A 26,148-nucleotide genomic window follows, 5' to 3' on the forward strand; every position below is an offset into this window, starting at 1 on the left:
AAAAAGTTCAATAGAGGCTTTGGCTTCGCCGGCTCATTGCGGCTTTGCAGTAGGTTCATAATAAGTATATAATTCTTTCACCTATTGTTACCCTGAGCACACGAAGTTAAAAGCGGGGTTAAGCGGGGTTAACTTTAAGCGAAGTTAAAAGCAACAGACATCAGACGATGATCGAGGAACAACTTGAATCCAATTCAATTTTATATTTTGAACACTGATATAGAACACAAATCGGAACATGAATGGAAACACGAACCTGCAGTTTCGCAGAACTTTCGCTCTGAATTTGGCACATTGTACGGAATCTCATCCTGATCGCGCAAGCGCAGAGAGCATTAAGGTATTTTTTTTTACCTGTGATGTGTCATACGTTTACAAGAGCTCCACGTGGTTGTTGTTGTTGTGGTTCTTGTTGGAGTCGATTTTTGAAATGTGCACCCATTGGTCAGACAGCTGTCACCCACATTGTCACTTGACTCCACCCACCATGGCCATGGCACCCAGCCAAACATAATCTGGCCGCCATTTTGGTTTCTGTTGGGTCAAAGACATCAGGCCTGTAGGCCTCTGCTGATTATACACGACCCGGGTTTATTGCGTCAGATTTCCGTTGGCTTTGGGTCGAGTGTTACTCATGAGGTACCCCCAAAAATCGTATCAATGTCGAATAAAAATTATTAGTAAGGTTTAATCAGGCCTGTCAGCATGCATGGTACGGTACACGACTTCCTAATAAAATTACGTTACGTAAATTACGTTACGTTGATTTATTGTTTATTTGCGATTTGTTTGCTCGCTTGTGTTTTTTAAGGGAGAATGTGATGAATATGAAGAAGAAGATTCGGTTGTGGGATGGTACTGAGGAGTGGCTATAACGGAATGCAGGGAAGAAAGGAGGGAGAGTTGGTTTCGTTTCTGTATTCTGTGAGCAGACACTTGAGAACGGTATGAATGGGAATATTAAATGGTTATTTGCTTGCTTATAGATTATTTGGAAATGATATCTCGTTCGTTCTCTGTCGTTCTAATATCATTATTTTATTCTGTGTTATAGGGTATGTGGAGATAGATGTCAATAAAGCCTCATATGTGGAAAAAAGGTCTCGACTTTATTTCATAACAATGGCAGTACCTTTTTATGGCGCATGCGGGACTGAAGAGGCGGGGTGCTTACCTGCACGGAGCTCACAGGGCTTATACTCGAACCCACAAAAGGAATAAACATGACACAACGAATAAAAAATGCCACAATAACGATTTAATGAAAGTAAAGCAAGGAATGAAAATGAAAAGTGAGGTAAATCTTTAATTCTAATCGAGGTACCTCCACACGCAAACACGAAAACAGACAGGGGAATGATAAACGAAAATAAATTGTTCAAAGCCGGCCGGCACTCAGCTTTGCTCCAACAAAATCGCTGAATGCAGTCTGCAGCACAAGGGGGATTCGTGAACGTGATGGGGGTTCGTGCGACCCATCCTATTCCGCTCTCGTCTTCCTCCGAAACGTGATGTGGCTCCAGCTCCCCCGGAAAACACCACCGTCAAACAACACCCCTGGCTCCAATGTTGCAAAGGTTATCTGAGCTCCGAACAATTCTCTGCACGAGCGCACAAGAAGACACAAAGCGACCGCCCCAGCCGAAAGCCAGACTGAGAGAGACACTGCCCGATTCTTCTTCTCCCCCTGCTTGAACCTTCTCGCTCTTGACGTCACCCCGACCAATCGCCGAGTTCCAATGAATCGCACCATGGTCGGCTCGACCAATGACAAGCTTCGGGGAGTGGCCTTTTTCCTTGCTTGATTAGTGGGCGGGGTCAATTGTCTATCAAGAACGTTCAGCTCTGCTCCGGAATGTTCGGGTTTTGTTGGCAGTTATGCCCGTTGTTGTTGTTGGTTAAAGACATGGGTTTTTATGGCCGGCTTGTTATAATTGTAAAAATATAGGGAAAATCACAGGAGGCAATCACATACCGGGGAAACTAATCTTAACCCTATCTAGATAACACAAGATCCACCCCCCGTGTGAAGACACATAAACAATCTTAAGCTCACAGTTTTTCTACTTGAATACATCGAGATTGGCTTCCTATTTGCACTCGGTCCATGCTACCCTATACAGTTCTATCTCCACTATGGTATTTCATCCCTTACCCCCACAAACGTAACAATATGTGAATGATGATATTGTCGTGTGGTTCCCTCAATTAACACTGAAAGAACCACAGAAGGCAAATTAGTGTTAATGGAGGCGTTTTGAACCCAACTATATGGTGGATTATACGCGAGGAGGGAGAAGAGTCCCGACTTAACTGGACGGGTCTCGCCGACGTCTTCACCCTGCAAAAATAACTCAAAACAAAACCAGATTTTTAATGTACAGGTAAAATAACAAAAGGGTTTATTAAAAATGATGCTGACAACAAGAAACGCGATGGTAAACTAAATTCCTAAACGGAGCGCTCCCACAACAGACCCAGACACAGACACAGGGAAAGATAATGAAAACAAGTGTTATGCCTAGGTCCCCCGTCGGGGAAGTGATGTGAGTTGACAAAGTGGAAGACGCAGAAAACATGCTATGATATGATATTTCGCTCACAAGGTTCAGACATGGTGGCGGCCATCTTGGATTTTGACGTGGCGAACAAATGTTCAATAGCTTTCTTCCTTGTGCCTAGATACACCCACACACCAGATTAGAAGTTGGTACTTCGCGTATTTTTCAAGATATTCCGCTCGCAAGGTTCAGCCATACATGGCGGTGGCCATTTTGGATTTTGACGTGGCGACCCAATTTTCAATAGCGTTCTTCTTTGTGCCTAGATACACCCACACACCAGAATAGAAGTTGGTACGTCGCTTATTTTTCAAGATATTTCGCTCACAAGGTTCAGACATATATATGGTGGCGGCCATCTTGGATTTTGACGTGGCGACCCAATTTTCCATAGCTTTCGTCCTTGTGCCTAGATACACCCACACACCAGATTAGAAGTTGGCACTTCGCTTATTTTTCAAGATATTCAGCTCACAAGGTTCAGACATACATGGCGGCGGCCATCTTGGATTTTGACGTGGCGACCCAATTTTCAATAGGCTTCTTCCGTGTGTCTAAATACACCCACACACCAGATTAGAAGTTGGTACTTCGCTTATTTTTCAAGATATTCCGCTCACAAGGTTCAGACATACATGGCATCAGACATACATGGTGGCGGCCATCTTGGATTTTGACGTGGGTTGCACCCACACACCAAATTCGAATGCGGTCCTTCGCTTATGCACGCACGCACGCACGCACGTACGTACACACGCACGCACGCCCGCACGGACGGACGGACACACGGACGGAGGGGAAAACCATAGTCCCCCTTTTGCTCCGCGGTGCGACGGGGGACAATAAATGGGTGTGCGTGTGTGCTTAGCTCTGATCACTGGTGAGGTCTCGTCGGTGTCGTCAAAATAGTCCAGGGCATTGGCGACGTTGGGCGTGAAGGCGCGAAGCAGGCCTCACTAGGCCTCGATGAAGGCCTCCCACGCGAGGCGAACGGGCCGCGTGCAGGTCGCTCCTCCAGCCATGCCTGGCTTCGTCCACCCACCCTCCGCACGTAGAACTGCCGTTCCCAGGCTGCAGCTCTCCCTGTTGCCTTTGTACATCTCCTGGTGGTGTCTCCGAATATGGTCGGTCCGATCGCTTCCTGGAGCCCGTCGTCGAAACACAGCCGTCTTCCACCAAAGTCCGGAACCAAGAGGAGGGAGTCAAGGGCAGAGGAAGGCGTGAGGAGGGAGTCAAGGGCAGAGGAAGGCGTGAGGAGGGAGTCAAGGGCAGAGGAAGGCGTGAGGAGGGAGTCAAGGGCAGAGGAAGGCGTGAGGAGGGAGTCAAGGGCAGAGGAAGGCGTGAGGAGGGAGTCAAGGGCAGAGGAAGGCGTGAGAGAGAGAGAGAGAGAGAGAGAGAGAGAGAGAGAGAGAGAGAGAGAGAGAGAGAGAAGAGAGAAGAGAGGAGAGAGGAGAGAGAGAGAAAAGAGAGAAAAGAGAAAAGAGGCAAGAGAAAGAAAATGTCGGTCCGAGAGTTCTTTTATTGACCGTCTCGTGACGTCATCTGTGCCTCTCCACCAATGCCCGAGGGCCACCACTGCATGCTCAGCTCTCAAAAAATCTACACGCATTCAACTTCTGACGTCATCAGTCAAACCTTGCCAATCAGCGCGCTGCTTCCTCCTCGTCCTTCCTTTACCAATCAGCGAGTCCCTTCCTACTCCGCCCTGGCCAATAAACGAGTCCCTTCTTACCCCGGCCTTCCTGTTGGTCAACTCCCACCCAATCACTGCCCTTCTGGGCGTGGCTCTCGGCCTGCCCGAGCGGTGTGCCTGCCAGACGGGATTGTTAGCCCTAGTGTTTGATGCCTGGTTTCCGGTTGGTTTTTATTGTTATTTAGTGTAGTTTAATGGCAATTCTAACTAGTGTCAATGGTGCGGTGCCATAAATACAAAGGAAACAAGAAAAAGAGCAATCAGAGATTGCAAACCCTTGCCAGGATGTATTTTCAGTGGTTTTTAAGGCTTTTATGTTAAAACAAATATGGCGGCCGAACCACGTGACCGATGACTGTTTTTTTCTAAACTAATTTATTCCTAGATTATGCTCAAGAAATTTCATCTTGATCGGATGAAGTTTTATACTTGTCTAATTATGACGTCATAATGGAGGCACCTATGACATCATCATTAACATATTTTATTCCCCATGGAGAGTTCTTTACAATGAGCCATGTCTCAATTTTTTCTATTCAGCACTTTCGGAGATATAGAGATGCAAAGTTTTTCGGTTTTTACAAGATGGCGACCGAACCACGTGACCTATGACGTCATAATTATCATTAAAACATTCTACAGGTGGAGTTGCACCTATGGTGAAAATTTCATATCGATCGGACCAACGGTTGCAGAGAAAATCATATTTATTCTGTGCGGACAAACAGGCAAACAAACAAACAGACAAACAAACAAACAGACAAACAAATGGACTCAAAGGCAACACACTCTCCTCTGGCGAGGGTAATAAATCCCTGAGGTTTGACGAACAGGGGAATTAAGATAATCTCTATAACCAGTTAACATGCCCCATTCCTCGTAATTGGGACAAATAATTTCTCCTAGCTATTCTGAAATCTCTGACACACTTTCAACAGCTCTCCCTACCTCTTCCTCCTCTTCCACATCTTACCCTACCCCTCCCCCCCCCTGTTTTGTATCCGATGCTCCCCCTTCCTCTTCATTAACGGTATGGACCTCAAACATCCGGGGCCTTTGCTCAAACTTGACTGATCTCTCCATACAGCTTGCTTCTGGCAAACCAGACTTGATCTGCTTAACAGAAACTTTCCTCCTTCATGATGACTCTGATTCCTTAATATCTCTCCCGGGTTACTTCCTCCTCCGGTATGATAGACCTGAGCCTCGTCCTGGAGGTGGGGTTGCTATCTTTATCAAAAACTCTCTTCCTCACTCGCCCGACACTGCCCTCTCTCCACCTCACCCCCAGGAATACCTCTGGATACAGCTTCCCCTTCGCTCCCACCTTTTGTTCATATGTGTGTTGTACCGTCCACCAAACAGTGATGAATCCATCTACATCTCGCTGTCTGATATTATGGACCAACATCTATCTACTCATCCCAACTCTCTCTTCCTCATATGTGGTGATTTCAATTGTCACCATGCCAGTTGGCTGGGTGTCGGTACCTCTCTCACCAGCCATGGCTCCTCAGCAAAGGACTTCTGCGACTCACTGGGACTGACACAATCTGTCAATTTCCCGACCCGGATCTCAGTCAACGGAGAATCTTCTCTTCTAGACTTGGTTATGACTAACTTCCCTGCAAATGTCTGCTGCTCTTTTTCTGCTCCAATCGGGTCTTCTGATCATTTGCTTGTTAAAGTGGACATCTCGCTGACCATTCTCAGAGAGCCTCCTCAGCATCAACGAGCCTGGCATTTCACTCAGGCCAACTGGCATGGTCTTCAAGCAGCCATAAATCATCTGGACTGGTCTCTCATCTCTACTGCCTCTGACATCAACTCATCCTGGGAATTCTTCCAAAGTAAATTGCTCTTTCTCATGCACAGAGTTATCCCATCTCGTCTTCAGTTGTCATACCCTTCCTCCCGTCCATGGTACATGGAATCTTGTAGTGAGGTTCTTGCCCAGAAACAACTTGCCTTCGCCTCCTGGAAAGGAAATCCAATGGAAGGAAATCTCATTTTCTTTCACAAAGCCCGAAACAAGTGTGTGTCCACCCTCAGGAGAGCCAGGAAACAAGATCTCTCCACTCTCAAGACCGAACTCTCAAATCTGTCTCCCTCTTCCAAATCCTGGTGGCATCTGGTCAAATCTGTTTCTGGTGTTTGTTCCCCTCCATCCCCTCCCTTACCTCAAACGGCTACACAGCTGACTCCGCACATGAAAAACTGAATGCCTCAACTCTGTGTTTGCCTCTAAATCTTGTGTCCCAAACCCATCTGCTCCTGGACTCCTCCTGACAAGATGTCTTTTCCTCCTGACAAGGTGGAAAAGTTTCTGTCAACCCTTGATTTTGATTCTGCAACTGGACGTGACGACATCAGCCCACAGGTCCTAAAAATCCTGTTCTGCCACTCTTTCACTCCTTCTCTCTGTTCTCTTCACCCTCTCCTTTGCTTAAGGTCATCTACCATCAGCTTGGAAATCAGCCAACATCACCACTTTACACAAAAAAGGTGCAAAAACAGATCCTTGCAACTACAGACCACTCAGCCTTCTCCCAATTATCAGCAGTCATGGAATCCATCATTGCTTCAGATATGAAATCTTTCCTCTTCTCCAATGGCTTGATCTTTGACCATCAATTTGGTTTCAGACCAGGTCACTCTACTCTGGACATGCTGCTTCTGCTGTCTCAACAATGGATGGAGGTCCTCAATGCCAAACAGGAAATCGGAACTGTCTCTCTTGACATATCATGTGCCTTCGATGCGGTCAGGCACCCTGCTCTGCTCACCGAACTCTGCTCCTATGGTATCCATGGAAATCTCCACGCATGGCTGGCGGACTTCCTCTCTAGTCGTAGTCAACGTGTGGCCCTGAAAGGGTTTCTCTCATCTCCACTTCCTGTTCAGGCTGGAGTTCCCCAAGGCAGTGTTCTGGGCCCTGAGCTTTTTCTGGTCTTCATCAATGATCTCTTTAACTCTCTTGAAATTCCTCTCTATCTCTTTGCTGATGACTCCACTCTCTGCCTCTCCATTCCTCATCTCTCAGATCGGCAGTCTGCAGCCTCCTCACTCTCTGCAGACCTGGACAAAATTACAGACTGGTCAAACATGTGGAACATGTCTTTCAATCCTGACAAATCTCACAGTCTTACGATGTCTTCGAAAAGACCGACTGGAAAACCCTCCCATCCACTTTCTGAATAATCCTCTCCAAGAAGTTCTGTCACTCAAGCTTTTGGGTCTCTCTATCTGCCATGATCTTTCCTGGGAAAACCACATTTCCAATCTGGCCTCCAAAGCCAGTCGCCGACTGGGCATCCTCCATCATGCAAAGTCCTTCCTTGGCACACCTGAGCTCCTCACCACATACAAGGCTTTCATCTGCAGCTCAATGGAATACTGTTCTCCCCTCTGGGCCGGTGCTCCTGCCTCACACCTAGCTCGGCTTCACGCTGTTGAAACCAAAGCTTTCAGAATCATTGGAATCTCCTGCGATGAAGCTATCTCCGAGGGCCTTTCACTCACTCACCGCAGGCAGTTAGGTGGTCTTTCCGTCTTCTACCGACTCCTCTCCGGCCTTGCGCCCCCAGCTCTCTCTGGGCTCTGTCCCCCAATTATTCCTGCAGGTCGCACAATATCTGCCTGCAACCCTCTTATGGTTAAATTGCCAAAATCTAGACTCTCTGCTCACCTTCACTCCTTCATTCCTCTTTTCTCCCGCCTCTGGAACAAACTCCCTTCTTCCCTTCAATCCCACTCCTCCCTCCAGGTCTTTAAAACAGCTGTTCACCACCATCTCTTATCTGCCCCCACCCAAAACCTTGATCTTTTCTAACCCCAGAAATTTCACCCCAGATCCACTTTTTTGAAATACCAACTTCTTTCCTAAGTCTTTGCAGTGCCCTTGTGTTTTATACTTCTCCCATCCACCCCCCCCCCTGCCCACGCCTCCTCCCCCCAACCCCTCTCCCTCCCACAGCTCCCCCGATGTCCCTGCTCTCAAATGTTGTGTTTGTGTGCTTCCCCTTCCCTCCCCATCTTGTCTACTGCTCCCCTTATTATATACTTTGTGTGTCTGTTTGATTTTTTGTGTGATCAATGTTAACTGTTTCACGAGCCTCGATACTGTATACAAATATATATATGTATATGTATATGTCTATATATATATATATATATATATATATATATATATATTGTTACGGACCGCGGATAAGATGTTGTTTTGCCGAGCAGATGGCACCGCGGCCCTAACAGTTACCCTGACTAACCCGATTCCCGAACGTTGGCCGAATCGCGCCACAGATATTCAATGGGGAAAAGACTAAAGCGAAGGATGTGAAGAAGAAGAAGGAGACAAAAAGGTTTGAAATACGAATATAATTTATTACTATGTACAGGATTGAAAGAAACCAAGGAAGAAGGAAAGATAAGAAAATAATTAACAGAAGAACTCAGAGACACAGTGCAATGCTAGCTTACCTACAGTCTTAATTAATACCCTGGGACAGAACAAACAAAAGACAGACTCACGCGGGGAATGATGACAGGAATGGCTGGAGGGGGAGGAAGGTCCAGCTGGAACCGCAGCACGGTCGGGTCGGGGATGAGCAGCCGCCGCCCTCTCTCGATCGGCGCGTTTAGCAGCCGCCGTTCCTTCCTGGCCCTGCTCGAAACTGCCGTCGAGGCCCCGAAGCTGCTGGGGCTGAAGCTGCGGTGGCTGAAACTGCTGTGGCTGAAGCTGCGGTGGCTGAAACTGCGGTGGCTGAAACTGCTGTGGCTGAAGCTGCGGTGGCTGAAGCTGCTCTTTCAGGGATCCCTTACTCAACTCTACTGGGGGCGTCGGGGCCGCGGGTTATATAGGCCACACCCTCGAACCTTTGCGAACCTCCCCGAGCGTTCTCTCTCCGCCCTCTCAAGCCAAACCCCTTGTACTTGGTTGGTTGTTCGGGACTGGCTCACTCCTCCCCTCTATGACGATGGGCGGGCACGCCCTTCTTCCCCGAGCTGACCACGCTTAATGGCAGCAATTGTAGTTGGCAATGAAAGTTTTGGGAATGGGAATGGGGAATGAAAGGGAATCTATCTTATTTCACTTGGTGCAATGGAGTATTTCAATTAATGGAAGACACAGCCTTACACTAATACACATAATAAGGATATAACTGTCAAAAAAGATATATCGTGTCCTGCATGTATGTTTTATGGACTAACTACGGGAACGCCCTTTGACCTTTATACAACCACAAACGGAGGGAGGAGGGGTGATATTTTACAACAACCTTTTACAACAACAATTAAAAAAACAACATTCTCATATCCACAACACTGCACCCTCCTCCCCTTAGGCACGGCCCGGGCCTATAACTTTTACCTTAGTGTGGCATGTAGGTGTAGTTCCCTCTACTTTTAACCTGACCCTGAGTGTGACAGTTTTAAAACACCAATAAATATGTCCCGCTGCTCCATTGCACCCTACCTAACAGACGCACGCCCACAGCTAACCGAATTGCGGAATTGTCTTCAAACTATACATTGACGGTGGGGAGCATTATTTACAATGACGTTACTTTATTTACAAAACGTAACCCAGGACCTGTGATTGTTCTTTCTGGGGGGGGAGACAGTCTGCTCTGCATCGACGCACCATGAAAGCACCCAAAAACGCACCAAAGCACCCTCAAGCACCAATCGGTGCACAGTCATCACAGTTCATGAAAATAAAAACAACAAACAAACCCCAAACCCTGCTGGTGGTCTCTTGCTCTTCGGCTCCCTCTGCTGGCTATTACTATCTTCCAGGCGTTGTCATCTTCTTTGCTGGCGGCCTATTTGCAATAAAACTTGCACAAAACATGTCCATTTTTATTTTATTTATGGCCCACAGGGCTGACTAGTGTGGTTCACCTGTGGGGCATAGGTGCCCTGTGACCAAGGTCCGCCAGCAAGATCTCGGGCCTTCATGGCCGGTTCTAGCAGAGGGGCCATGCCCCAACCCATGGGGTCCATAAGTGGTGCTCAGCCACAGACATGTGGTCCATAATGTGGTGCATCGATGCAGACAGCTGGTTCTGGGAGTTCCGGGCGCACAATGGCGGACTCACGCACGCTCCCCTCGGCGCCCAGTGGCGCACAGGTCCTCATGTGGGAGACAAGGGGGGAAAGACAGATGAGCGAGGGGTAAGGTCTCAAGGGTACACATCAAACAAGGCAATGCAAGGCGAAGTGCGTACGGAGAGCGAAGTGAGAAAGCTCGTCCCTACCGTACGTCACCCCCCCTGTCACCGACACTACCCTTGCCCTTACCCCATATGTACAAAATCTACACATTTACAAATTTGTCGCTACTGTCACGTCTTCCCCATATTTCCCCTATACCAAATTTGTCACCACAATCCCTCTAACCAAAATTTGCCATCACCCAATTCATCATCAATCCTCATAAGGAGGAAGAGATGGAACACCAAAGCACAATGTCACACCCACGTCATGATGCGTCTCACATTCCAAACATCTGCAGCATAAAAATAATAAAAACAACCTGGCATGGTGCGGAGTACCATCGTTACCTCAGGTGAGTGGATGTAGATGGTGCGAGGAGACTTCAATCCTAACTATCCTCTAAATGACATTAACACACTTTGCACTACCCGGGGTCTTTCCCTGCAAATCCATTGGCCAACTTACACTATGGGTTCTAAAAACCAATTCCCATTGACCAAACTGTGGTGCTTCTCAATTTGGGGTCTCACTCCCCCGATGCAACTCCCGGTGCCCTTGCACAATTTCCAGGCTGGGTCATGTAGTTCTCCCAGCAGGTCTACCCACCTGCACACCTCCACCACTGCAGTTGCCACCCGAGCTTACCTAGCTCCTCACCCTAACCTATTTAACTGGGGAAGGCCCCTCCTGGCTCTGTCACCCCTCGGTGCCCTCTGGCACTGGGCTACCCGGGTCCGTCCTCCGGATCCTCGGGCCCCATCCACAACAACTCTACCGGCTCCCAGAGCCCACCTGCGGCCTCACCTGGCCGACATCCTCACAGTGGCGGAGTGCCCATTTAACTACACACACACTAACAGGCTACACGCCCAGCCATTTCCACGACACTAATGCACCAATCACAACACTCCTGTGCAACTACCCGCACCACAGATGCCAATATCCAACCACAATTTACCTGTACCCTCTACCTAACTCTTACACTACCCTCCCCGGGTATTCGTGATGGGGGTCCATCCTTCCCCCATTCAAACCTTCGCACCACCCACTCCACTCCACAGTTTCCACCATACTCACTCCACGACCATCCATTCCAATACTCCATATATTCCACACTCCATGTCTTCCACACAACCATTCTCCATACACCTGTCGTTGCACACCTGTGCAATCACACCTGGTGCCACGTGCACCCTCCTTCCTTCCTGGACCATTTGGTCAGCACAATACACATCACTATCACTCCCTCATACACTGCTCCATTCACCTGTTCAGTTGCACACCTGTGCAATCACACCTTTTAACCATACACACGGCATCATCTAAACTACCTGTTGCCCTGCTAACTTAGTGCTCCCCGTCTTCCCTTTAAACTAAGCACATACCACGTCATTATCATCCAACTACCCTCTCTATGTCCCCACTACCAGTATCATTGTCACTACTTAACCTTACCGTTACCTAAGGTCGTTCTTTTCTAGATCCCTACACACAATATCCTAACCCTCCCGGGCTAGTTTTCACTGCCATAAACCCCATAAAACTAGTGCTCCTTTGCCCCCGCTGTGAGAGATGGCAGAGTTGCCATCCCATCACATCGGGTATCTCTCACTACCACCCCCCCCCCCCAGTCCTCTGACGCTACGAGCCCCCGTCGCAAGAGGTACTGGGTCCTGCCTCGGCATCTAGAGCCGAGGCGATCCACGAGGGTGCCTGCTCGCCGGCATAAGGTCTTATCCGGTCGGCATGGACGATCCGAGGGGGGGCCCGTGGCCCCATTTTGATCTTAATGACCACGTCACAGATTTGCGACAGGACGACTCCTGGGCCTTGCCAGGGGGAGGTGTGTTTTGGGCACCTACCCTTCCGCCTCCGGGGATTAAAGAACCAAATCTTCATCCCCTGAGCGTACTGACTCCCCTGGCTCCGGTCGTCGTACCTGCGCTTCATCTTGGCCCCCGCCAGATGGAGCTGGCGGCGGGCGAAGGCATGGACCCGCTCCATGCCTTCCTCCGGGTGACGTGCGTAACCCTCCCTCGGCGGTGTATCCATGGTGTCTGGCACGGGACCGCATAGCAAGTCGGCGGGAGCCCGTAACTCCCGCCCATACATAAGCAACGCTGGACTGCATGCGGTGGCCCCGTGCTGGCTGGTTCGGTATGCCATCAACAAGTATGGGAGATGTTCGTCCCAGTCATCCTGACGGGTGGTGGTGAACAATGCTAGTTGTTGTATCAATGTTCTGTTGAACCGTTCCACCATCCCGTCAGATTGTGGCCGCAAGGGCGTGGTCCTGGTTTTCCGAATTGACAGGAGTCTGCACACATCTTTTAGTAATTGGCTTTCAAAATTTCGACCCTGATCGGTGTGCAGCTCCTGTGGAATCCCGTGCCGACATACAAATCCTTCCACGAAGGCCTGCGCTACAACCCCGGCTTCTTGGTTGGGGAGGGCGTAGGCCTCCGGCCACTTGGTGAAATAGTCCATTACAACGAGGATATACTTATTACCTTGGCGGGTGCGGGGCAGCAATCCTAGAATATCCATAGCCACCCGCTCAAGGGGGGCCCCCACCTGGTGTAATTGAAGGGGGGCCCTCATCCTCTGTGCTGGTCCCTTTTTGGCAGAACAGGCGTCGCATCTCCGACACCAGTCCTGTATGTCACGCCCCATATTCACCCAATATAATCTCCGGCGGACCCGAGATATTGTCTTTGTCCTGCCCAAATGGCCGCCGGAGCGGGTACCGTGCACCTGTTGTAATATGACGTTCTTGAATTTGTCGGGGACTATCACCAGCCAGGAAGTCCTATCAGAGGGAACCTCCACCCACTTGCGATACAAGATGTTATCTTTCAACTCCAGGGTCTGCCACTGAGCCCAATACGCCTTTGTCTGCGCCCCGAGGGGGGTGACCTCTTCCCCAATTGGTCTTTGCCCCAATTTGACCCATTTGAACACCGGCCCCAGAACAGGATCCTCCTGCTGGGCCGTGCTCCATGCCAAATTTCCAAATTCCTCGTCCGCGGTTAGTGGCAAAATTGGCCCTCTCACCCGGGTTGCCCGGACGACGAGAATCGGGGCAGAATCGCCCAATTGCTCCCTCTCCTCGTGTCTCGCACAAAATTTGCAGTTTTCTCCCAGACAAGGACGCCGAGAGAGTGCGTCCGCATTACCATGGGCCTTCCCGGCCCTATGGGTCACATTGAAATCGTACTGCTGCAACTTTTCCAACCACCTTGCAATTTGGCCCTCCGGTTCCTTGAACCGAAGGAGCCATTGCAAGGAGGAATGGTCAGTTCGAACCGAAAATTTCCGCCCGTACAGGTACGGGTGGAAATGGTTCATGGCAGCCAGCATAGCCAATAACTCTTTGCGAGTGACACAATAATTTCGCTCGGGCCTACTTAAGGCCCGACTATAGTAACCAATCACTCTCTCCACGCCCTCCTGTGTCTGAGACAAAACTGCGCCCAATCCTTCCTGGCTCGCATCCGTGTCCAGGGTAAATGTCCCGTCACTAGTGGGGTAAGCTAGAAGGGGTGCGGATGTTAGACACCCCTTCAATTTTTGGAAGGCCTCGTGGCACTCCCGTGTCCAATTAAATCGCGTCCCCTTCTCCGTAAGCCGGTGGAGGGGACGGGCCAACTCCGCAAATTTCGCCACAAAACGCCGGTAGTAGGAGCAGAGTCCCAAAAACCCCCGCACCTCTTTGATGGTACATGGTGCGGGCCACTCCTCTACCGCTTTAATTTTGTCTGGGTCCGTTTTTACCCCCTCGCAGCCGATCACGTGATCTAGATAGGCCACCTCTCTTGCAAACAAAGTGCACTTACTCGGGTTCAGCTTTAACCCTGCCTGTCTGAGGCACCCGAACACCTGGTCCAAATTAGCTAACGCCTGGGGGAAGGTCTTGGCATGTACCAGGACGTCATCCAGGTATACCAGGCATGATTGCCATGGCATGCCGCCTAGCACATGCTCCATTAATCGCTCAAAGGTGGCGGGGGCGTTACACAAACCAAACGGCATCACAGTGAACTGATACAGCCCCTTACCTGTGGAAAATGCCGTTTTCTCCTTCCCTGTCCGATCCATCTCCACCTGCCAATACCCACTCTTGAGGTCCAAAGTTGTGAACCAATTTGAGCCCGCAACGGCATCGAGGGTGTCATCAATCCTTGGCGGGGGATATGAGTCCTTGAGTGTCACGTTGTTTAGCTGGCGATAGTCCACGCAGAACCGCGTGGTCCCATCCTTCTTTTTGACCAGCACAACAGGTGACATCCAAGGACTTCTCGAGGGCTCGATCACGCCTGCGTCGAGCATTTTTTCAACCTGCTCGTCAGCTTCCGCCCTCTTGCTCCAAGGGAGCCGTCGGGCGGCCTGACGAATAGGCCGGGCCTCACCGGTGTGGAGCTGATGTTTCACCAGGCCCGTACGTCCAATATCCTCGGTGGACAAGGAGAAGAGGTCCAAATGGGACCCAACCAGTTTGTGTAAGGCCTCCCTCTGGGTACCTCCCAACTCTATGCTACTTCGATTTACCATCTCGCAAATGGGATCGGGCCAATTCCTAGAACTTATTGAAGGCTCCCCCTGGGGCCGGCTCGGCTGGACGTTCTCGCCCCTCACTGACGCGACTTCTCTAACTGGGGTGCAGCCAGCTACCTTCGTGCCCCTCACTATAGTGCGTGGTTCTGTACTAATGTTAATTACTCGGACGGCCACCACCGGCCCGTCCGTTTTTACAAGGGTGCGGCCCACGATTAAACCAGGTATGGATCGCGCTGCCACCGGTTCGACCAGGCCGCAGGACTCCTGCCATGTCGGGCGAGCTGACCATCGGGCCGGCACTATGGCCTCGGCCCCCGGAGGGATGGTCACGGCCTCAGGAGCCTCCAGCTCCACCCTCTCGGCCGTGCTCACCCACTCCAACGGTAGCTCTTCCTCTCCCCATCGCAGGATCCCCCGGCTCAAGTCGATTTTACAACCGCTGGCAGTCAACAAATCCAACCCTATTAAGCACGGGTCGCACACCTCCGCCACCCAAACCTCTATCTCTTGCTTTACCGATCCCAACTTGAGGGTCACAAAACCACGCCCTATGATCGGAGCCGTTGCCCTGGTAGCCAACTGCAAACTATGATTTTCCAGACGCTGGATTTTACCCCAGCCGTCTGCACTCGAATTAAGGACCACGGGGCTGATGATCGTGGCGCTGGCTCCCGTGTCCACCACGGCGTCTACCCCCACGCCGGCAATTTTGCACCGAATTGTCAAACTACCTGTTCCGATTTGGCCACAATGAATGCCCTGTCGCGTCAACGAGGGCTCCTCTCCATCCCCTACTGCCGAACACCGCCCTGCATGCCCGGCACGTTCTAGTTTCCCAGGCCCTGGCGGGGGGGTGTCTGAGGTCGGCTAGGCCGATCGATACGGGGCGGAGTTGAGGGCATCGGTTGGCGGGGAACGTCCCGGCGCGGAGTTCGACACTCCCACGCACGGTGACCCAACCGAGCACAATTATAGCACCTCACCTGGTAAGGTGCTTGCCTCCGGTATTCCGAATTTCCCCCCCTGTATGTCCGAATTGGGGTACTCTGTCGGGGACTACCGGTTGCCACCGCTGGAGCCGCCTGCCATGGTCCAGGTCCCGCCAGGCGCCGATCCACTAACCTCCGGACCATGCTCTCCAGGTCAGGGCCCCCGTGGGGCCCGCCCCCCATCACAGGCCCCACCTGACGCACTGCCACTGCGTGGCGCTCGCCTCCCCGGGCCAGGGGCCTCGCTGCTTCCCAACGGGCTGCAGCGTCGGCCGCCTGACTCATGGTCTGCGGGCGCCACATGGCGAGCTGTTGTCGGAGCTCCAGATCCGGAAGGGCCTGAATAAAGTGATCCAGCGCCAGGCTTTCCTGGGAACTCGCTGCCATGTCCGCGTGTGCAATCCCTACCGCGCGGCGAATATCGTGAGCAAGTTCCCCGATGGTCTCCTGGGGCTTGCGTTTTCGCTGCACAAGTTGAGCTTCAACAAGCTCGCTTTGCTGTTCAATGCCGAAACGATTAATTAAAGCCGCACGGAGAGCTGGCAGGGTGAGAGCACCCGGTGGTAAAGCTGTCAGCACCTCCGCCGCCGCACCGCGCAGTGCCCCCACTAGGTGTACTCCACCTTCGTCCGGATTCCAACTGTTGCCTTTACACACGTACTCAAACTGCGCCAGGTACGCCCTCAAATCACTCTTGCCGTCATACGGCGCGAGTGGGACCTTGTGGGCGCCCGAAGGTCGGACCACGCGCGTCACTCCTTGCGGGATCAACGCGGGACCAAACCGTTCGGGCTCCCACAGTACGCTATTCCCGGGGGGCTCCCGCGCATCCCCCGTCCCTCCAAACACTACCCCTCCTGGTGTCGATGCCTGGGCTGCTCTTCCGCAACCCACTACCCACTCCATACCCGCACACCCTTGCTCACCAGCACCCCTCTCACTCCCCATAGCCAGACCTCCTTGCACACCTCCTCTTTCCATACACTCCGGACCAGTCATACATCTCACCATTGGTCCCTCACGAACACCGGGTCTACACCACCCCCCAAGCCGACTGAAGCTCCCCTCACATCATATGCATTTCCGAATATATCGCCACTCACCTTGGCACCTCGTCTCCGCACCTCCTCTGCCACCTGCAAACTCTTTATTTGGTTAGCCAGCACACCATCATGATTCGAGCACAGACCTTGTACCAATTCCATTACTTCCTCCTTTATCTCTTTCTCAGTTTCCCTCCGTCTCTTCTTAATTTCACTCACCCCTTCTTCCACCACCTCTAATTTTTCCTTTACCTCCTTAATTTCCCGGTGCGCCCCCTCTATCTCTTCCTCTAACGCCACCTTAACCTTTTCTATGTGCGTCCTCACCTCCCGGTCCTTCGTCTCCATTACTTCTGTCACCTCGTTCAACCTCTTTGTCAACCCCTCATGTACCATCTGACATTCCTTCTGTGTCGCCATTAATTCATTTTAAATGTCTTTTTGTGTCGCTTTTAACCCCCCGATTATTGTAGTGTTCTTTTCCACTTGGTCCACGAGTTCCTTTTGTCCCACTGTCAGCTGTTCTACTCCCCTCGTCAGACCCTCTATGCCCCCCTGTAACCTAGCCGTATTATTCCTCACCTCTTTCTCCATACGCTTCTCACCTCGCTTTACCTCCTCGCGTACCCCCGAGACCTCCTCGCTTACACCTCGTCATATTTCCTCCTTCATCTCCTCCATCTCCTCCATATCTTTTGTAGATGCCACCCTCATCTGTCCCAATTCATCCCTCTGAGCATCCAATTTACCTTCTAACCCGATTTTCACCTCCTCTATCTGGTTCCCCATCCGTTTGATTTCCCGGGCGGATTGCTCCCCTACTTCCCGCAATTTGTCGTCCATTGTGTTTTCTAACCCCCTTAACCAATTTTTCACCCCCTCTATCTGATTCTCCTGGGCAGCCATTCTATTTTCCACCCCCGTTAACCCATGTTTCACCCCTTCTATCCCATTGTCTAACCCCTCAAATTTCTTGTCTAACTCCTCAAATTTCTTGTCTAACTCCTCAAATTTCTTGTCTAACTCCTCAAATTTCTTGTCTAACCCCTCAAAATTATTGTCTAACCCCTTAAATTTCTTGTCTAACCCCTCAAAATTATTGTCTAACCCCTTAAAATTATTGTCTAATCCCTCAAATTTACTCTCAAATTTAGCTTCTAGCCCCCCGATTTGATTTCCTAGTCGCTCCCCCATTCTCCATTCACTCCATTCAGTGTACAATGTGCGCTGAGTGGGTTCATCAAAAATGTAGTGGTCTGAGAGGGTCATTAACCAGTGTGGCAGCTACATTCAAATGTAAGGTGTGCACAGAGGGAGCTGCAGATGGAGGAAATGTTGAGTTGGATCTTGGAGATGGCGTGAAGCTGGAAGGTGTGAAAACATTTTGCTACCTCGGAGACATGCTGAATGGAGAAGGTGGATCAGACTCGGCAACGGTTGCTCGAGTGAGATGTGCATGGAAGAAGTTTCGGGAATTGAGTGGCGTGCTGATGATGAGGGGAGTGTCGTTGAAGCTGAAGGGAAAGGTGTATGCTGCATGTGTGAGAAGTGTTATGATTTATGGGAGCGAGACATGGGTAATGAACGTAGAGCAGCAACGAAGGTTGGAAAGGGTGGAAATGCGAATGGTTCGACGGATGTGCGGAGTATCGTTGAGAGAGAGGAAGACAAATGATAAATTGCGAAAGATGATGGGAATAGAGCCTGTGATTGATGCTGTGAAGAGGAACAGGTTGAGATGGTTTGGTCATGTGTTGAGGAAGGATGAAAGTGACTGGTTGAGAAGAGTGATGGAAATGAATGTAGAAGGAAGTAGAAGATGGGGAAGACCGAGAAAGACTTGGCTAAAGATGGTGGAAGAAGAAATGCGGGCAAGGGGGTTAACAAGGAGAGATGCAGAAAATAGGGCAAAATGGAGAAGATTGTCATGGGGACCGCAAGGCTAACCCCCGCTCTAGCAGGGAAAATGGCCTTTAAAATGCATGTTGTTGTTGTTGTTGTCCCCCATTCTGTTTTCCAAACCTCCAATTTGGTTTCCCATACTCATCTGCACAGTTGCTTGCAGCTGCGCAATGAGGGCCTGCATGTCAATCCCTCCCACTTGTGCAGCGGGCGCGGCCGCCATAGCCATGTGCGAGGCGCCATTTTGCGCGCCCGCAACCTCGTGCGCGAGGGCGCCATCTTGCGCACCTGAAACCTCCTCAACCACCTCATTGCTCTCCTCTATTTCTTCCCTCGGATCCTGGGTTACTCCTAACCCCTCTTCTAGTTCCCCCACCGGCATCCGATCGCCTTGACTAGCCATGGCGCGATTTCAAAATTCAGGTTTTTCTTAAAACAAAACAGATTTCGGCAGCTCGTAATTTTGAGCGCGTTAAGCGCGCTTCGGGTCCGATCCCGCTCCCGACACCAATTGTTACGGACCATGGATAAGATGTTGTTTTGCCGAGCGGATGGCACCGCGGCCCTAACAGTTACCCCGACTAACCCGATTCCCGAACGTTGGCCGAATCGCGCCACAGATATTCAATGGGGAAAAGACTAAAGCGAAGGATGTGAAGAAGAAGAAGGAGACAAAAAGGTTTGAAATACGAATATAATTTATTACTATGTACAGGATTGAAAGAAACCAAGGAAGAAGGAAAGATAAGAAAATAATTTACAGAAGAACTCAGAGACACAGTGCAATGCTAGCTTACCTACAGTCTTAATGAATACCCTGGGACAGAACAAACAAAAGACAGACTCACGCGGGGAATGATGACAGGAATGGCAGGAGGTGGATGGCTGGAGGGGGAGGAAGGTCCAGCTGGAACCGCAGCACGGTCGGGTCGGGGATGAGCAGCCGCCGCCCTCTCTCGATCGGCGCGTTTAGCAGCCGCCGTTCCTTCCTGGCCCTGCTCGAAACTGCCGTCAAGGCCCCGAAGCTGCTGGGGCTGAAGCTGCGGTGGCTGAAACTGCTGTGGCTGAAGCTGCGGTGGCTGAAACTGCGGTGGCTGAAACTGCTGTGGCTGAAGCTGCGGTGGCTGAAGCTGCTCTTTCAGGGATCCCTTACTCAACTCTGCTGGGGGCGTCGGGGTCGCGGGTTATATAGGCCACACCCTCGAACCTTCGCGAACCTCCCCGAGCGTTCTCTCTCCACCCTCTCAAGCCAAACCCCTTGTACTTGGTTGGTTGTTCGGGGCTGGCTCACTCCTCCCCTCTATGACGATGGGCGGGCACGCCCTTCTTCCCCGAGCTGACCACGCTTAATGGCGGCAATTGTAGTTGGCAATGGAAGTTTTGGGAATGGGAATGGGGAATGAAAGGGAATCTATCTTATTTCACTTGGTGCAATGGAGTATCTATCTATAATTCCAGCAATCTCTGTGTGTATGTTTGTATGTTTGTATGTTTGTATGTTTGTATGTTTGTATGTATGTTTGTCTGTGACCGCTGTTTCTCGACAACTACCGGTCCGATATACTTGAAACTTGCCAGGTATATTGCTGGGGACCCGAGGATGTGCCTTTTCAAGGTTTTAAATTAATCGCAGAAGTAGTTACCGAGCTATGTCCAAAAAACGATTCAACCAATCAGAGAGCAGCGAGCTATCACGTGTGCCGAACGTGGCGAACAGACTCTGCCTCGGATGGCACATTTGAGAGCGTATTCATTTATTTCCCGTCGGCAAACTATGTTGGCGCTATGTTGGCGTTAAACGATGTTTTAAAACTAATTAAAACTAATTTGCGATTCTTTCGCTTTCCTGCGATATGCGACCTTCCGGACAGTCAAATGAGGACGTCACTTCCGGACTTACGTAGCGGCGAGCGGGCGCCATTTGGAGGAGCTGGGAGGACTCAGTCGTGATAGAGTGAGCCTGAGTGAGTATATCAAGACAAGAACAAGATCTAGAAGGAGGTATGTACGGTGCGATTCATATAATATATTGTTTAGTTATCGTCGATGAGGAATTTGGGGGCCCGATTAACTGCAGCGCCATCCGAGCTGCGGCGTCGGGACGATACATTCATTGTACGGTAACATCACGCACTTACGGGCACGTCCTATATATATAGTACGGGCATGCCCTAGTTACTTAAATTAGCAGAGGAGATCTAGTTACTTTTTGGTTGGATGCACCTCTTTCTTTAAAATAAAAAAAACAAGTCTGATAGTCCAACAACACTGTAGCAGGCCTTGGATCTGCTCAGTGGAGGATCTGCTGTCCCACTGTCATGTGATCAAATCATCAGCTCTGATTGGTGGGAATTTGTGAGGGACATATATATATATATATATATATATATATATATATATATATATATATATATATATATATATATATACACACACACCGGACGATTTTTTTCTCGACCAATTTATCCAGAGATCACGCTCAAGAAATTTCATACTGATCGGATCAAACATTCTACTTGTTGTCATATGACGTCAAAATGAAGGCACCTATGATATTGTTATGTCGGTTGGGGAGAGATACTTTATACCAGGTAGATTTGTGTCGGTAACATGCCCAGACTGTCGTGAAGAAGAAGAACCACCATCATGTAATAAGTAGAGGACCTGTTTAGCCCGAATGTCGGATGAAGTTGTATATATATATATTGTTGTGGATATGAGAATGTTGTTGTTTTTTATTGTTGTTGTAAAAGGTTGTTGTAAAATATCACCCCTCCTCCCTCCGTTTGTGGTTGTATAAAGGTCAAAGGGCATTCCCGTAGTTAGTCCATAAAACATACATGCAGGACACGATATATCTTTTTTGACAGTTATATCCTTATTATGTGTATTAGTGTAAGGCTGTGTCTTCCATTAATTGAAATACTCCATTGCACCAAGTGAAATAAGATAGATTCCCTTTCATTCCCCATTCCCATTCCCAAAACTTCCATTGCCAACTACAATTGCCGCCATTAAGCGTGGTCAGCTCGGGGAAGAAGGGCGTGCCCGCCCATCGTCATAGAGGGGAGGAGTGAGCCAGCCCCGAACAACCAACCAAGTACAAGGGGTTTGGCTTGAGAGGGCGGAGAGAGAACGCTCGGGGAGGTTCGCGAAGGTTCGAGGGTGTGGCCTATATAACCCGCGACCCCGACGCCCCCAGCAGAGTTGAGTAAGGGATCCCTGAAAGAGCAGCTTCAGCCACCGCAGCTTCAGCCACAGCAGTTTCAGCCACCGCAGTTTCAGCCACCGCAGCTTCAGCCACAGCAGTTTCAGCCACCGCAGCTTCAGCCCCAGCAGCTTCGGGGCCTTGACGGCAGTTTCGAGCAGGGCCAGGAAGGAACGGCGGCTGCTAAACGCGCCGATCGAGAGAGGGCGGCGGCTGCTCATCCCCGGCATGGGCATGCCCGTACTATATATATAGGACGTGCCCGTAAGTGCGTGATGTTACCGTACAATGAATGTATCGTCCCGATGCCGCAGCTCGGATGGCGCTGCAGTTAATCGGGCCCCCAAATTCCTCATCGACGATAACTAAACAATATATTATATGAATCGCACCGTACATACCTCCTTCTAGATCTTGTTCTTGTCTTGATATACTCACTCAGGCTCACTCTATCACGACTGAGTCCTCCCAGCTCCTCCAAATGGCGCCCGCTCGCCGCTACGTAAGTCCGGAAGTGACGTCCTCATTTGACTGTCCGGAAGGTCGCATATCGCAGGAAAGCGAAAGAATTGCAAATTAGTTTTAATTAGTTTTAAAACATCGTTTAACGCCAACATAGCGCCAACATAGTTTGCCGACGGGAAATAAATGAATACGCTCTCAAATGTGCCATCCGAGGCAGAGTCTGTTCGCCACGTTCGGCACACGTGATAGCTCGCTGCTCTCTGATTGGTTGAATCGTTTTTTGGACATAGCTCGGTAACTACTTCTGCGATTAATTTAAAACCTTGAAAAGGCACATCCTCGGGTCCCCAGCAATATACCTGGCAAGTTTCAAGTATATCGGACCGGTAGTTGTCGAGAAACAGCGGTCACAGACAAACATACATACAAACATACAAACATACAAACATACAAACATACAAACATACACACAGAGATTGCTGGAATTATAGATAGATACATCAGCAAGAGCAGACCCGCTCTCAGGCAAACTTTTCCCCACTTCCCAGCAAGCTTCCTCAGAACAATAGACTCAGAGTCTCAGCGCGTGTCCACTTTTATTCCCGAGGCGACCATTTATGTCCAGTCACGTGCCGGTGCGCGAGGTCAATTGAGGAACATTTTTATTTTTCAAACCTTCAATCAATAAATGTAAAATCGTATCATCGATGCTCTGCTCTGCTCTTTTTATTATTTATTCTTGATGCTCTTTTTATTATTTACTCTTGATGTGGTATTGTATGTGTGGAGGTGAGTGTGTGTTTTATATTTATGGAGCCAGGTGTGCGTGAGTTCCAAACACCTCTAGCGTTTGTACCATTAGGCCCCTTGACAACCTGAAGACCCTAACACTGTTTAGAACCTTAATACTCCCAATAACCTTCAGACTCCTCAAACTCCTAAGAACATTAAGACCCCTAAAGACCCCAAATACCCTTTATGACCCACAATACCCTCTAAGACACCAAAACCTTCTAAGACCCCCAAGACCTCTAAGATACCCTAAGACATCCCTGACCCTTAAGAGCTTTAAAACCCTTCAGACCCCGAAGACCCCTAAGACCCCCAATAACTATTAGACCTCTAAGGCACATAAGATTCCCAATAACCTTAAGACCCATAAAACCCCCAAAATGCTTTAAGAGCCCAAAGACCCTTACGTCCCCCCCGCCATACCCCCCCACAATCCCTAAGACCCATAAGACTTTTAAGATCCCTCACGACTCTTAAGACTCATGCGACCCCAAGACCGATTGACCTGAAATTTAAAGAATTTGCATATTGGGTCACTGAATTGATTCAATAATCAAAAGGTAGGAGTTGTTGTTTTTTATATCAAAAGGTCAAGGGTCAAGGTTGCATAAAATCGACAATTTGCATTCAATGGACCTGAAATTTTAAGAATTTGCATATTGGTCACATAATTAGTTCACCAATCAAAAGCTAAAGGCTGATTTTTTTTTTTTTAGATCTAAAGCCCAAAAGTCAAGGCTGCACAAAATCATCAATTTTCATTTTGTATTTGAAAAACTGTCTTGTTCGAACAAGTGGAAGAAGAAGAAGAAGACGGCTGAATACAAACGGACGCGGACGGACTTTGCATTTTCAGATTATTTCTAGTTGCTATTTGATACATTTTAACATTCACAAAATATACCTAATATGAGGTTAAATTATATATTTAAGAATCCTCTACCCTACACCCCACACCTTTTGCTCAGGTAATACTGTATATCTGTCACAATGTCACACCTTTTTACAGTAACATCCTCAAGGTACTCTTTATCCTGCATTCCCTTATCCATGATAATGTATTTTCAGCGCTGGTGGATTAAATCAACAATTAACACTCTTCGGGCATTTCTGCAGAATTTCACAGCAATACCTTGAGGAAGGTGAGCACGCGAACAGGTCCACCGGTACAATGGGCGCCATGTGGACTTTCATTTTATTATCTTCTTTTTGTCACGTTTCGAAACACAAAACGATGGTGTGCGAGGTGCGAATACTAGGAAAGCCCGAAAGTTGGTGCCAATGTGTCCGCGGCCCGATCGGAATGATGGTCACAGCGCGGGAACCAAAACCGCGGGAAAGGAAGGTGAGGGGGCGGGGCGGAGGGCGGAGACTGTGTGGGTTCTGGAAGGTCGGACTACGGAGGAGCTAGAAATAGGGGGGTTCGGTGTGTGGCTAACACACGATGGAGGGGTACGAGGAAGGGGAGGTATAGTGGGTGGTAAAGGGGTAAGGAGTAATGAGAAGTGAAGAATGAGGATCGGTCTATTGTTACGTTTTACATATATTAAGAGCTAAGACAAACCTGCTTGGCGCATCCCCTAAGTACGTGTTCAGTGGTAGGGCCTTCGGAGACCTTGACGAGCTCATCGTGAACGTGGTGCGAGTATAGCCCCGGAGCATCGCTGTGGGTCATCGTGGGTACCATGTGTCGTCCTACCCAGCAGCCTCGTGCCAACCTACCACAGGTACCCTAAAGAGCTGAAATTACATTTATCAACGTTTCTTACCTCTCCCGGACCCCAATGTACGTTTAAAGCAGCGAATGAGGCAACAACGGACCCCGAAGAGGACGAACAACCTTGACGGCGAAGTTCTTCGCTTGTAAATGTGCGCAGCGCGTTTCTAAAGTAATTTGTGAAAGCAAATGAATTATTGTTCGTCGTCTTATTTACCTGGTTACCTGAGCGTTATTGCGGCACAAGGTAGCTCCAAAGAAACGATTATCTTTGTTGAGCGGTGTACCAGCATCTCAGGTGTACAAGGAGATATTGATTGCTCCATTTTTACTAAGCAGGTGCCTTCCTTTGCTTTTCCTTTGAGCAAGTGACGCCTATTTAGATTGAAAATCACGATAACGGATAATAATGGTATGTAATAGATGGACGATGCACGGTTTGCACGCTCTGCATGCAATGAGGGTTCTATCATGCAATCAGCTAAACTTGATTCATTCATATAACCTGTTAACCCTCAATCAGTTTGTTCGGAGGTATGACGATATCGATCAGGGTGATTAACAGTTGAAAAACAAAATACGGAGGTTATGTTTTCACCCCTGTGTGTTTGTCTGTCTGTGTGTTTGTCTGTCTGTGAACAAGATATCTCAAAAAGTTATGGACGGATTTGGACGAAATTTGGTGCACAGGTTGGGTATGTGAGAAGGAACAATTGATTACAGTGCATTCAGAAAGTATTCAGACCCCTTAACTTTTTTCACATTTTGTTATGTTGCAGCCTTCTGCTGAAATCGTTTAAATTCATTTTTCCCTCATCAATCTCCACTCAATACCCCATAATGACAAAGAGAAAACAGGATTTTAGAAAGTTTTGCAAATTTATTAAAAAGAAAAAACTGAAATATCACATTGACATAAGTATTCAGACCCTTTGCTATGACACTTGAAATTTAGCTCAGGTGCCTCCCATTTCTCTTGATCATCTTTGAGATGTTTCTACA

General features: G+C 49.3%; 1 protein-coding gene and 1 long non-coding RNA gene across 2 annotated transcripts in view; one reads left to right on the top strand and one right to left on the bottom strand.

Annotated features, from left to right (window-relative positions):
• The window catches only part of LOC137430679 (uncharacterized), a 62,632-nt gene extending 37,866 nt beyond the window's left edge, over positions 1-24,766 (bottom strand). The window contains exon 1 of the long non-coding RNA XR_010985153.2: positions 24,562-24,766. This is a non-coding gene — a long non-coding RNA (uncharacterized LOC137430679). The remainder of the gene's footprint in view (positions 1-24,561) is intronic.
• A 296-nt stretch (positions 24,767-25,062) lies between these two features.
• LOC137431861 (corticotropin-releasing factor receptor 2-like) overlaps positions 25,063-26,148 on the top strand; it is a 125,826-nt gene continuing 124,740 nt past the window's right edge. The window contains exon 1 of the mRNA XM_068123638.2: positions 25,063-25,156. Within this exon, the coding sequence (XP_067979739.1) occupies positions 25,115-25,156 (42 nt within the window). The 5' untranslated portion in view covers positions 25,063-25,114. The remainder of the gene's footprint in view (positions 25,157-26,148) is intronic.

This window comes from Myxine glutinosa, chromosome 7 (assembly GCF_964187855.1).
Source record: "Myxine glutinosa chromosome 7, kmMyxGlut1.1, whole genome shotgun sequence".
NCBI classification, from domain to species: domain Eukaryota; kingdom Metazoa; phylum Chordata; class Myxini; order Myxiniformes; family Myxinidae; genus Myxine; species Myxine glutinosa.